General features: G+C 45.8%; 1 protein-coding gene across 5 annotated transcripts in view; it reads right to left on the minus strand.

The window, feature by feature from the left end:
• The window catches only part of LOC110523936 (spermatid perinuclear RNA-binding protein), a 129413-nt gene that overhangs the window by 16272 nt on the left and 99489 nt on the right, over positions 1-13652 (minus strand). For all 5 annotated transcript variants that reach the window (XM_021603094.2, XM_021603093.2, XM_021603091.2 and 2 more), the window contains 5 exons: positions 13360-13457; positions 5415-5604; positions 3430-3638; positions 1728-1874; positions 1415-1549 (listed from right to left, as the gene is read on the minus strand). In XM_021603094.2, the coding sequence (XP_021458769.2) occupies positions 1415-1549; positions 1728-1874; positions 3430-3638; positions 5415-5604; positions 13360-13457 (779 nt within the window). The remainder of the gene's footprint in view (positions 1-1414; positions 1550-1727; positions 1875-3429; positions 3639-5414; positions 5605-13359; positions 13458-13652) is intronic.

A 13652-nucleotide genomic window follows, 5' to 3' on the forward strand; every position in this document is an offset into this window, starting at 1 on the left:
ACACACACACACACACACACACACACTTAAGTAAGATGGCATTGATATCAGTCGAGTGGCTGGATAAGGATATCCTGTATGTCCGGTGGTATTATATTCATGCTGCTGACCAGCCAGAGGATCTATTCATGGGTTGCACATCCGTCACTCGATCACATCGTTGCCATTACTATAACCGTTCTACAGCCGCCGCAGCATATTGATATCTGAGTGATGGTTAAGGCCAGATCTTTCTGAACGGGGGCTAATGACTTTTTAGTCAGATTTCCACGGTAGTGGCCGGGAAATACGATGACATTGGCAAAGTAGACAAATAATTAGTGCGGAACAACTTTGTCATCATTAGAATGTCGTCAAGTTTACTTTAGAGAGTGGTAATGTTGCCAAGAGCCAAAAATAGCTAGCAATGCTAGCTGTGCTAGATAGCAAAAATGTTGGTGCTCTCCCCTCAATCTTAGCTAGCTAGCTAAAGTAACACTGAAAGTCAATCTAGAGATTTCACAATGATGACAAAAACTTGTCCTACTAATGATTTGCCTCCTTTTGATGTGTCATCGTGTTTTCAAACCACAGAAATAGACTTTAGACAAAATCTTCATCAGTACCCATTGAGACTGCATTGAGTAGAATGTTCAGCTGGGCATCAGTCCTAATGCGGACGTTCAAAACAATATTGTCACGAAACGTGCAACCCATGAGTAGCTCCAACACACATGAATAGCTCCGACACACCACTCACTACATGTCAAGTGTGACAGACTTGACCTGCTCACATCGATGTGAATCTATCAGTGAGTCGCTGAGGCGTGACAGAAAACAACGAGGCCAACAGCCCTAGTGGGATGAATGGATAGGACGACATGGCCAACGGCCCTGGGGGGATGAATGAATAGGACGACACGGCCAACGGCCCTGGGGGGATGAATGAATAGGACGACACGGCCCTGGGGGGATGAATGGATAGGACGACACGACCAACAGAGCTGGGGGGATGAATGAATAGGACGACACGGCCAACGGCCCTGGGGGGACGAATGAATAGGACGACATGGCCAACGGCCCTGGGGGGATGAATTAATAGGATGGCAAGGCCCTGGGGGGATGAATGAATAGGACGACACGGCCAACGGCCCTGGGGGGGGGGGGGGGGGGGGGGTGAATGAATAGGACGACACGGCCAACGGTCCTGGGGGGGGGGGGGGGGGGGGGGGGGGGTGAATGAATAGGACGACATGGCACTGTTCTTGGATAGACTGCTGGAGTGATGTAGTGTGTCAGATGAGCTTGCCAGTCAGTGTGCACCAATCTTGGTCCTTCGAGTTGCATCGAAGTCCATTGCGAGTCAGTCAGTCTGTGTGTGTGTGTGTGTCTAATCTACTGTTCCAACGGAGATACGCACGGTGTAAGGCCTCACCTCCATGACGAAGCGTTTGTCATGGCTGCCCCCGCTCTCTGATATGAGCTCGTACTTCAGACCCCTGCGCTTCTCGTTCAGCTCCATGACGGGGTTCTTACCACTGGCCGTCAGAATAGGACCCTGAGTTCGGACCTGAACACACGGGAGCGGAACAGAAATCAGACTACAGCTACTTCCTTTCATTGAAATTCATGTGGGGTGTGGACAGCTCAAATGAAATGTCAATTCAAGAAATACTTATTCGCAACTCAATTCAGAACTGACTCCAACCCTGGTTTGTGTGTGTGTTCATGAGTGGTCTATACTGCACCTCCAGTGTATTTGAGTTGTCTGAGTGTGCTGTGTTATTGCTTGAGTGTGTAGATGATTCGCTCTTCCCCTCTCCGTCCGACTTCTCGTCTGCACTGCAATCCAGGTCTGCATCGAACCCTGTGGGGTAACCCATCGCCTGCAGAACCTAGAGAGAGGCGAGGAGAGAAGAGGGGGGGAGAGACACAAATCCAATATCAAACCACTTCTGATTTCTTCCTCCTTCCCCAATGCCTGTTCAAAGGTAGTGTCTGTCAGCAGCATTTCCTAACGGCACTACTGTGGGTTCTGGGGTTCTGGACTAGGTTCTGAGTGACTGAGTTTGAACTCCAACACACTTCTTCTGTTTCCTGTATTATAATGAACCTGGTTCCCTCGTGGCTAATTCACCGGCAGCACACAGCAGCTTTGGGGCTCTGTAGTAAGTGGACCGGCACCTTTCTCTGTGTGGACGGAACAGGAGCTCTCTTTGTGTCTGACCCAAATTGGTGCTAGTGCTTACACACACACACACACACACACACACACACACACACACACGTGGGCATGCAAGTACACACACATGCACGCGCATCCACGGGGCAACAGAGCAGAGCAGCAGAGTAGCATCGAGGCCTTTTATGGCAATCTGAGGAGGTTAGAGGACTATCCCAGCCCTATGCTTGGGAGTGCCTCTTTGTTGACAACGACTTTGGGATTACCCAGATGTGGGCGCTCCACAGCAGCCAGGAGTGGGGGCGAGCAGGAGAAGGGGTGACGGGGGACAGGGCATCCCAGTCTGACCGCAGCTGGAGCCCGAAAACACAACACTGACTGACCGCATGACCGACGCTCACTGCTCTACTCATCACATGACAGCTCTGTCTGAATCACTCACTCACTCCTCTCACTCACAAGCACTCTCTCCTCTCCTCACTGCTCTACTCATCACATGACAGCTCTGTCTGAATCACTCACTCACTCCTCTCACTCACAAGCTCTCTCTCCTCTCCTCACTGCTCTACTCATCACACAACACGACAGCTCTGTCTGAATCACTTACTCCTCTCACTCACAAGCACTCTCTCCTCTCCTCACTGCTCTACTCATCACACAACACGACAGCTCTGTCTGAATCACTCACTCCTCTCACTCACAAGCACTCTCTCCTCTCCTCACCGCTCTACTCATCACACGACAGCTCTGTCTGAATCACTTACTCCTCTCACTCACAAGCACTCTCTCCTCTCCTCACTGCTCTACTCATCACACAACACGACAGCTCTGTCTGAATCACTCACTCCTCTCACTCACAAGCACTCTCTCCTCTCCTCACTGCTCTACTCATCACACAACAGCTCTGTCTGAATCACTCACAAGCACTCTCTCCTCTCCTCACTGCTCTACTCATCACACAACAGCTCTGTCTGAATCTCTCACTCCTCTCGCACAAAATAACAACTCCCTGACTACTCTAGCTGACTTATAATATCTCAGACAATAATATTATCTCTGTCTGACCCTGTTCACAAACACTAATGCCCCCGTGCTGTTGCTACTGTAACACTACCAGCCCCCTTTTCACACATTTTACACTATGTTGTAGAACTCTCTCCAGGGGTACTTGCCCTTTACTAACCCCAAACCACTATTTTCACACCTTCCCTACATTTATCCAACCCCTTCTCTCATTGACCAGGCAAATATTGGTCACAGTCGGTTACCTTGACAGCGACATGCAGCTTGGCGGTCTTCTTGGAGGAGCCCGAGGCTTCGTAGACGGTGCTGTCTAGGTCTACAGACATGGTGAAGACAGGAGCGTGGACCGGGCCGGACTGGGACAGCAGCTTGTACTGCAGACCTGGACGTATCTGATTCAGACGCATCAGAGCATTCATTGGTTGGTTGGTGTCTATTGCTTTGCTGTCGAGGACTAGAAAGGAAAGAGATGGAGATACCGGAGAGAGGGTTAACAGAATAACAGTGGTTGCTGTTCAATCAATGCATATTTTTTTCCCCTTTATTTAAATGATTTACAATGACGGCCTACCCCAGCCAAACCCTCTCCTAAACCCGGATGACGCTGAGCCAATTGTGCGCCGCCCTATGGGATTCCCGATCACGGCCGGTTGTGATACAGCCCGGGATCGAACCAGGGTCTGTAGTGACACCTCTAGCACTGAGACGCAGTGCCTTAGACCGCTGCATGGCGTTATAAGTTGCCTTGAAGATTTGGACTGTGTGTTTGAGTTGTACAAAAGGCACCCTTGCTTCCAAAGAGCATCCTTTCTGCCTGATTCTAACTGCGGTGGCTAAGTAGCACTCCAACCACCAACTATTTCTTTCGAAACAACGAAAAACAGTTCTGAGGAGCTACGCTAGCTAGCTGTAGCCTCCTCAGGCAACAGCTTCACGTTCAGGCTGTGTGCATTATTCCATTCCGGATTCCTCCTTTAAAAAAACAAATTGCTAAATCTGCTTCTTTCCAACCAATTACTTTTCCTCTAACGGGGAGGACAGGAAAGGGGACAGCTGGATGGCTTTGAGAAACATTAGAAATCAATAACATTGATTTCCCAGTGGGTTGTGTTGTGTGTATCTGCCTTGAGAGAGGAAGGAGGAGAGAACTAGAGATAGCGGTAGGGAAATGACAGCCTGTTCGCAGATCTGTTCGTGCTGTGTAGCCAACACCTCTGGAAATGTTTGGTAATGACAATGACCATAGGAGTTGGCTTTACAGGACAAACAGATCCTGGATCAGGCTAGGAAAGGAGGGTTTGATGTAGGTGTCATGTCTTTTATAGAAAGAGAGGGGGCCTCCCGGGTGGCGCAGTGGTTAAGGGCGCTGTACTGCAGCGCCAGCTGTGCCATCAGAGTCCCTGGGTTCGCGCCCAGGCTCTGTCGTAACCGACCGGGAGGTCCGTGGGGCGACGCACAATTGGCCTAGCGTCGCCCGGGTTAGGGAGGGCTTGGTCGGTAGGGGTGTCCTTGTCTCATCGCGCACCAGCGACTCCTGTGGCGGGCTGGGCGCTAACCAAGGCCAGGTGCACGGTGTTTCCTCCGGCGCATTGGTGCGGCTGGCTTCCGGGTTGGATGTGCGCTGTGTTAAGAAGCAGTGCTGCTTGGTTGGGTTGTGTATCGGAGGACGCATGACTTTCGACCTTCGTCTCTCCCGAGCCCGTACGGGAGTTGTAGCGATGAGACAAGATAGTAGCTACTACAACAATTGGATACCACGAAATTGGGGAGAAAAATTCAACAAAAAAAAAGAACAAAAAAAAAGAAAGAGAGAGAGAGAAAACACCTGCAGTCCAGTCATGTGGTGTTGGTTTAGAACAGAAGGAAATGAGTGCCTCATTCTCTCCAGGACTCAAGCATTTCCTCAATCTATGAGAGAATGTGTCTGAAAGTTTATTTAGACAGCTGTCAGGCCCATGAAGCTTTGGTAGTCTTGACTTATAAAGGGCCAGACGGTTCCTGCTGACCAAGTGAGCTGACCAGTAAAAACCAAAAACCCTAGCTATGTTACAAGTAACAAACTAGAGAAACTACTGGCCCTATATGTCCAAGTCATATTTCCGTGGGCAATTAAGTGTATTACTTATTACTTTTAATTACTTTTCATCTGATCACATGACCCAGGGAGGGAACTTCTCACAGGTCACATAACAGAGCAGGGTCAGAGGTTAGGTGTCAGGGAGGGGCTGACCTTTCCTCAGGTTCCTCTTCATCTTCTTGATGAGGTCTTTGTCGTCCGTGGGCCCATCCTCGTAGGGCCTCTTCAGCCCTGAGCCCTCCCTGTCTGACCAGGGGTACTTCTGGGAGGGTTTACTAGAGGGGAGAGGGTCCATCTCCAGCACCTTGTAGATGTGACCGAACGCCATCAGTCTCAGAGCGTGCTGGAACAGAGAGACACACAGCAGACAGGTGAGGAGAGAAAGAAACCGAGGCACGGCAGACAGCGGAGAGGAAGATGAGAGGAAGAGACAGAAAGACAGACAGGTGAGGACGGAAAGGGACAGACAGGACAGATGAGAAACAGAAAGTGACAACTAACAAAGCACACGGACAGGTGAGGAAAGAAAGTGACAGATACACAGACGGGCATGACGGAGTCAGGTCTAGGGGTCAGTGCCGCTGACTCCGGATCACACATTCCCCCTGGCGACGGGGGTTTGAGCCTTGTCTCGGCTCATCTGTCTAAGCCCCTCTACAGTCCAAAGATTAACAAAGAGAGGAGAAAAACAGGAAACAGAAAGAGAAACAACTAACAAAACAAACAGATCTAATCTCCGTGGTTCCTTGATCCCATTTACAGAAATCAACTGGTTTTACTTTTGTTTGTTTTTATGTAAAAGAGCCTATTCAGCAACAACTTCCATCACACTCACCCAAGAGTCACAGACGTTGCTTAGCAACAGTGGCTCCAGTACTAATCCCAGGTAAACAATACAAGCGGATGATTGGAGCTGCACTTTTCTTTGGCTAAGCTGAGTGGCATAGAGAAGACACTGGGCCTTCATGGATCACTATGTACAGTATGACTATGTGTGGAGAGGGATAGGCCTGTATTGTGATTGGCAGGCTGGCACCAACTATCCCTTACTGAGAGAAATTAATGGAGAAGCAGCACTGGCTTTCCTACGTTAAAATGTTTCCGCACGCACGCACACACACACACACACACACACACACACACACACACAGTGTGAGCCCTACCACTCCAGTATCCTTGCACACTGTAATCAAAATCAAATCAAATGGTATTTGTCACATGAACCGAATACAACAGATGTAGACCTTACTGTGACATGCTTACTTACAAGCCCTTAACCAACAATGCCGTTTTAAGAAAATAACAATAACGAGGATATATACAGGGGGTACAGGTTCCAAGTCAATGTGCGGGGATACAGGTAAATTGGGGTAATTTGGAGGGGGGGGGGGTAAAGGGGTAAAGTGACTATGCATAGATAATAAACAGCGAGTAGCAGCAGTGTAAAAACAAAGGGGGGTGGGTGTCAATGCTAATAGTCCGGGTAGGGGTAGAAGCTGTTAAGGAGCCGTTTGGACTTAGACTTGGCACTCCGGTACCGCTTTCCACGTAGTAGCAGAGAGAACAGTCTATGACTTGGGTGACTGGAGTCTTTTGACAATTTTTAGGGCCTTCCTCTGACACCACCTAGTATATATGTACTGGATGGCAGTATGCTTGGCCCCAGTGATGTACTAGGCCGTACGCACTACCCTTTGTAGCGCTTTACGGTCAGATGCCGAGCAGTTGCCATATGCAACCGGTCAGAATGCTCTCGATGGTGCAGCTGTAGAACTTTTTGAGAATCTGGGGACCCGTGCCAGATCTTTTTAGTCTCCTGAGGCGTTGTCGTGCCCTATTCACGACTGTCTGTGTGTGTTTGGACCATGATAGTTTGTTGGGGATGTGGACACCAAGAAACTTGAAACTCTCGACCCGCTCCACTACAGCCCCGTTGATGTGAATGGGGGCATGTTCGGCTCTCCTTTTCCTGTAGTTCACGATCAGCTCCTTTATCTTGATCGCGTTGAGGGAGAGGTTGTGGTCCTCCTCCCTATAGGCCGTCTCATCGTTGTCTGTGATCAGGCCTACCACCTTTGTGTCGTCAGCAAACGTAATGATGGTGTTGGAGTCGTGCGTGGCCATGCAGTCGTGGGTGAACAGGAAGTACAGGAGGGGACTAAGCACGCACCCCTGAGGGCTGTAAATATGGTATTGGCACTGGCCCTGGAACTGACCCTTGTATATAGCCTTCTTCCTTCCTTGTGTTCTTCTTCTTTCTTTCTTTATTGTGTGTTTTTGTTCTACTTTTGTTATATAGTACTACTGATATTGATTACTGCATTTTTGGGAAGGAGCTGGCAAGAAAGGCATTTCACTGTACTTGCATGTGACAATAACACTTGAAACTCCACAGTCAATTTCCGAATGCAAATATATCAGAGGCGCTCAGGAAAGGCTCAGATATTCATATGCAGCGTTGCTTCATCTCATTCCCAGAGCCTCTCTCTATCGCTCTCCTATCTAGCCATGTATCTACGACAATACAATTAGCCACATTGACATTCCATTGCCGTTTCACCTTCCTACAAAGGAGAGGGTAGGACGATCCACTCAGACATGCAGCTCACTCCCGCTCTATTCCTAACCCGGCTTAGTGGAGCACACACGCGCACACACACACACACACACACACACACACACACACACACACGCGCCAGGGTTTCTGTTAGCAGGTAATAGCTGTTTTTTTTGCCGAATTTTCTTTTTTTTAAAGCTGATGAATAAAATTGCCGCCAGCCAATTCTCTTTAAAACTTTAAAAAAAGGTTTTTTTTAAAAATCCCATTGCAAAATAATGCTTTTTTGCCAATTCATTGACGGAAATACTAGTACATGCAAATACATTTGACCGGTCATATTTATCGGTCTTTTGGTTCATTTGCATAGGCCTAATTGTGTGGAATTTAATTGGTGCGTGTATTTTCATTAGTTGTTATTTACCTTATCACATGCACAAAGCAAACAGACACAGAGCCTAGTTTCAGCAGAAAATCAGTCAGACAGTGTGAGAGATGTGCAACAAAGCGCAATTGTGTGTTAAAAAAACGGTTTTAAAGGCCACGATTAAAAATACCTACCATTTGTATTTCTCAACTGGCTTATTGAAGCACATTGCTGCACTTATAATGTGAATGAAATAATAGTTTATCAACATTTTGATTTGTTGCATCAGCCTCATTGCCTTTTTAAAGTTTTTTTGATGTAGCCTAGGCTTACTGGTTGTATGAATTTGCCACCACCATGCATCACTGTAGGGATGGTGCCTGGTTTCCTCCAGACGTGACGCTCGGCACACAATCCTGTCTCGGAGCTCTACGGATTCCTTCGACCTCGTGCACTGTCAACTGCGGGACCTTATATAGACAGGTGTGTGCCTTTCCAAATCATGTCCAATCAATTGAAATTACAATCAAGTTGTAGAAACATCTCAGGGATGATCATTGCACCTGAGCTCAATTTCGAGTCTCACAGCAAAGGGCCTGAATAATTATGTAGATATGTACACTACCGTTCAAAAGTTTGGGGTCACTTAGAAATGTCCTTGTTATTGAAAGAAAAGCCTTTTTTTTGGTCCATTAAAATAACATCAAATTGATCAGAAATACAGTGTAGACATTGTTAATGTTGTAAATGACTATTGTAGCTGGAAATGGCTGATTTTTAAATGGAATATCTACATTATGCCCATCAACAGCAACCATCACTCCTGTGTTCCAATGGCACGTTGTGTTTATCCAATGGCACGTCCAAGTTTATCATTTTAAAAGGCTAATTGATCATTAGAAAATCCTTTTGCAATTATGTTAGTACAGCTGAAAACTGTTGTTCTGATTAAAGAAGCAATAAAATTGGCCTTCTTTAGACTAGTTGAGTATCTGGAGCATCAGCATTTGTGGGTTCGATTGCAGGCTCTGAAACTCGTCAGTCTATTCTTGCTCCGAGAAATGAAGGCTATTCCATGCAAGAAATTGCCAAGAAACTTTGTTATAATCAATTTATTGATGTGATTATGATGTTCTATAGGTCAGGCCCTACTGGTCACGTGCATGCGATGCATGCAAGAAATTGCCAAGACATTGAAGATCTCATACAACGCTGTGTACTACTCTCTTCACAGAACAGAGCAAACTGGCTCTAACCAGAATAGAAATCGGGAGTGGGAGGCTTCGGTGCACAACTGAGCAAGAGGACAAGTACATTAGAGTGTCTAGCTTCAGAAACAGACGCCCCACAAGTTCTCAACTGGCTGCTTCATTAAATTGTACCCGCAAAACACCAGTATCAACGTCAACAGTGAAGAGGCTCCTCCGGGATGCAGGCCTTCTAGGCAGAGTTGCAAGGAAAAAAACATCTCAGACTGGACAATAAAAAGAAAAGATTAAGATGGGGAAAATAACACAGACACAGGACAGAGGAAGATTGGGGAAAAGTGTTATGGACAGATGAATCTAAGTTTGAGGTGTTCGGATCATGAAGAACATTCGTGAAACGCAGAAAATGAAAATATGCTGGAAGAGTGCTTGACACCATCTGTCAAGCATGGTGGAGGCAATGTGATGGTCTGGGGTGCTTTGGTGGTGGTAAAGTGGGAGATTTGTACAGGGTAAAAAGGATCTTGAGGAAGGAAGGCTATCACTCCATTTTGCAATGCCATACCCTGTGGACGGTGATTAATTGGAGCCAATTGGAGCCTACAACAGGACAATGACCAGTACTCAAACATTTCAACACACAAACGTGAATACACACACACACCCGTCCCAGGGGTACTGAGGCAGGATTCATGGGTCGCCATGGCAGTGGTTTCCCACGCTCATCATCAAGGTGCAGCTCTTCGGTGGGGGCCCAAGGTGTTGGATTGATGAGGTGTGTGTGTGTGTGTGTGTGTGTGTGTGTGTGTGTGTGTGTGTGTGTGTGTGTGTGTGTGTGTGTGTGTGTGTGTGTGTGTGTGTGTGTGTGTGTGTGTGTGTGTGTGTTACATAACAGTGTAGTTCTATCCCCCTCTCCACACAGCTCAGAGCCCAAAGAAGAGCATCTTAAAGAGGGTTTCCCCTGTCTGACAGGAGTGTAATCTCCAGGCTACAGATGAGATAAGACTGGCTGGAGCCCCCGGCTGATCTCAACACTAAACACTCACACCATGGACAGTATGGAGTTCTGCTCTGAGACTACCGAGTACCAGTGTTCCCTCTAAACTGCCGCGCAGAAGAAATATTAGCCTGCGCAGAGAATCACAAGATTGAACTTTCACAGAGTTTTCCTCGTTAGTTAACACTATCAACGTTTCCCTTCACTGTGGGAATTGTGATCGAATCAACAAAATATTAGCCACTTTCAATGCAACATACAGAAACCAAACGAACTATGCAAGACTTAGTATGCAAAACTAACTATAACATTTTGTTGTAGGAGTAGGGCTGGGCGATATGGCCAAAATATCATATCGCAGTATTTTATAAAACAAATTCACGGTATGATGGTATTTAACGGTATTTAATATTTTTTAATAATAGAAGTTCTACATTTGCTTCATGAGTAGTGTGTGACTCTATGGTGGCAACACATACATTCTAAGTTATTTCAATGAGTTTTTCTCCATTCTGATTGTTTTATACTGTTCATTTCAACTTCAACCAAAACTCTTTTTCAGCATTTTCATCAATTCCTGCATTTCCTGCCCTCATTTGAGATCATTTCCACACTACCACATAGGGCTCCACGATATGGGCAAACAATCTAGGCCTTATTTTTAACCAAATGTTGCAATTGCGATTTGACTTGCGATTTAGAGAAAAACACTTGGGGGAACTGTTGGAATCATGGAAATGGAATGATTCATTTCATTCTATAGTTACAATACAGTGTTGTTTGACATGACAACGAATAAAAATGCCAGGGAGGAGTTATTGTGACAGGGTAGGAACCAAATTGTTTACAAGTGGACCCTATAATCTTTGGCTACATTGAATGTTTTCTCTTAGCTACTTCATGTAGCTTACATAGGCTGCAGTCCAAACACGTTATTTTTACCCCCTCAGCTGTTGCCCTAACCACTTTCCCTCAGGGGAATCCCCATCGAAACCGGATGCAGTTTGATTGCCATCTTAAGTGGAGGTCCAATTTACTAACGTTGCCCCCACGATTTAGCTCGAGGGAGCAAGTGAACAACTTTGGTCACTTGTGGGGTTGATATGACCCAGAATTCAATGCAAACTGTAGTCACATGTCAAACTCTGGTGGCCGCGAAGTGTCAAATTTAATTTAAAAAAGGCTTCATAGCTTGCAAAAATTGTTTTATATACATTGATTATAGCGTTGGCAAATTGGCTTAGTCTCGTAGTGAGGACGTTGCTAGATTCATAAACATATTTATGCAATTCTGAAATTTCTTGGAACAAATGACCAAACCATAAAACTAGCTAGCCAGCTATGGGTAATTGTAGCTAGCTACCTGACAGGAGTGCTAGCTATATACGTTAGCGTACTAGGTAACGTTACATTAATAGCTTTAGATTGGTTAATTTTTAAGCTCAACTTCAAGATTTCCTCCAAGGACGTTGCCTCTCCGATCATCACTCTACCTCGCTTGGGCAAGTGACATTTAAGGTACATTAGGAGGTGACGATGTAAAACATAATTCAAGGGATGAGGGTTTAGGACAGAGGGGGCTATCTACTTTGAGTTTGAAACGCAGCCATATGCTTGCTTTGTGTAGTCCTCTTTGATTTAGAAAATACTGTTACACAAACAACATGCTGATTTAGGTCTACACAATCACTGGTAATATCCGGCTGTATAGCTCTACCTCAGTACATTTATTAGCCTCTGTAGCTAGCGATTAGCATTAGCGATTAGTGGCTAACAATTAGCGGATGTAGGCCCAACTTGCTAAGAAAAAAGTAGCTGTTTGCAGATGTAAGAAACAAACTATTAGTGTAATTATAGAATGCTAGTGGATTTATATTGAGAAGCAAATTGAAAACCGTATCATTGTCATCAACATTGTTGCATGCGCTGAATGCCATGCTGACTGAACGCAGGTGTCTCGGGGTCAAGGAACAACAAATGTGCTCCTTGAGTGACAGGAGGCAGCGCTAGGTCTGTGTGGAAAGCGGCATGGAGAAATAGGTCAGAGAGATGACTGAAGTAGCGAAGTAAAATCTAAAAATGGACGTTACACACAGCGTATCACATTTAACAGACTAAATATTTAAAAACCATTGACATATCTGTGCTATTCACTTTGAACTGGATTGTGTTTACAGCATGAGCTGTTGTAAGTAGATGTTTTGAGATTAAAGCGAGAACTGCATGTAGCCACGTGTGCACATTTGTTCATATCCTTTGCTAGTTAGTGAGTTATTAGCCCAGTTATATATCATTTGTAGTCAGTAATGGGGGAGTGATTGCTTTCCTACAAGAGCACAAAACGTGTACATTTCTACATATCTTTGAGAAGTGAGAGGGGAAAAATAGCTTTTTTTGCATCAATCAACAACAATATTTTCAGTCACCTCCTTGTCTGAAGGACAAACAGGTTCATGTCAAGCCTTGCATGTTTTTTTTTCAAAAGTCATGTGTAATTTAGGACTACATTGAACACTACACATTGGCTGCTACGGTAGGCTGAATGATAAAACAACTATTTCCATGTTAAAATGTTATGTTATTTCTCCATTGTTTTTGATGGTAGACCACTCCGGTAGAGCGAAATTATGATTAAATAGCCACAGTAGCCTACGTGACCACTGTCTGAAAGCGGGTACAGCCTCAGTGTTCAAATGAAACATGCACTGGATGTTGCACAGGATTTTCACAATGTCCAAGTTTGCGCTGAGCAGACCTGAAATTTGCTCAGTGCTGAATTTTTTTGGTTGAGGGAACTTTTCCCAGGACTGCTATCTGACAATACCAATTTCTGGGTTCAAACCTGAATTGCACGCAAGCCACAAGACATGGCTACCCCATGGAGCCAAAAAGCCTAGGCATTAGAATGGGGAGCTTAGGGAAGGTTCACAGAACCACTTCCGTTCCACAGGTGTGAGGTGAGATTTTACCTGTGCGCTGTATGTGATGGCCTCTGCCTCCTCGTCTGTCATGGCCGTTAGGGTGTTGGTCAGCTCCTTCTCGCACGGGTCGTGTAACCCTGGTCCTCCTGGGGGTCATAAGTAGACGAGGAAATCTTCATTTCATTCAACCTTTATTCACACAGGTTACTCTCACTGAGATATAATCTATTTTGCAAGAGATAGCTGTCCAGTGTGACAGCAATATTATTCACATGCTGGCCTTTCATAACGATATTAATATAGATATAGTATCCTTCAATCACTTCTAGTGCCTTCAAAAA

Source organism: Oncorhynchus mykiss, chromosome 5 (assembly GCF_013265735.2).
Source record: "Oncorhynchus mykiss isolate Arlee chromosome 5, USDA_OmykA_1.1, whole genome shotgun sequence".
NCBI classification, from domain to species: domain Eukaryota; kingdom Metazoa; phylum Chordata; class Actinopteri; order Salmoniformes; family Salmonidae; genus Oncorhynchus; species Oncorhynchus mykiss.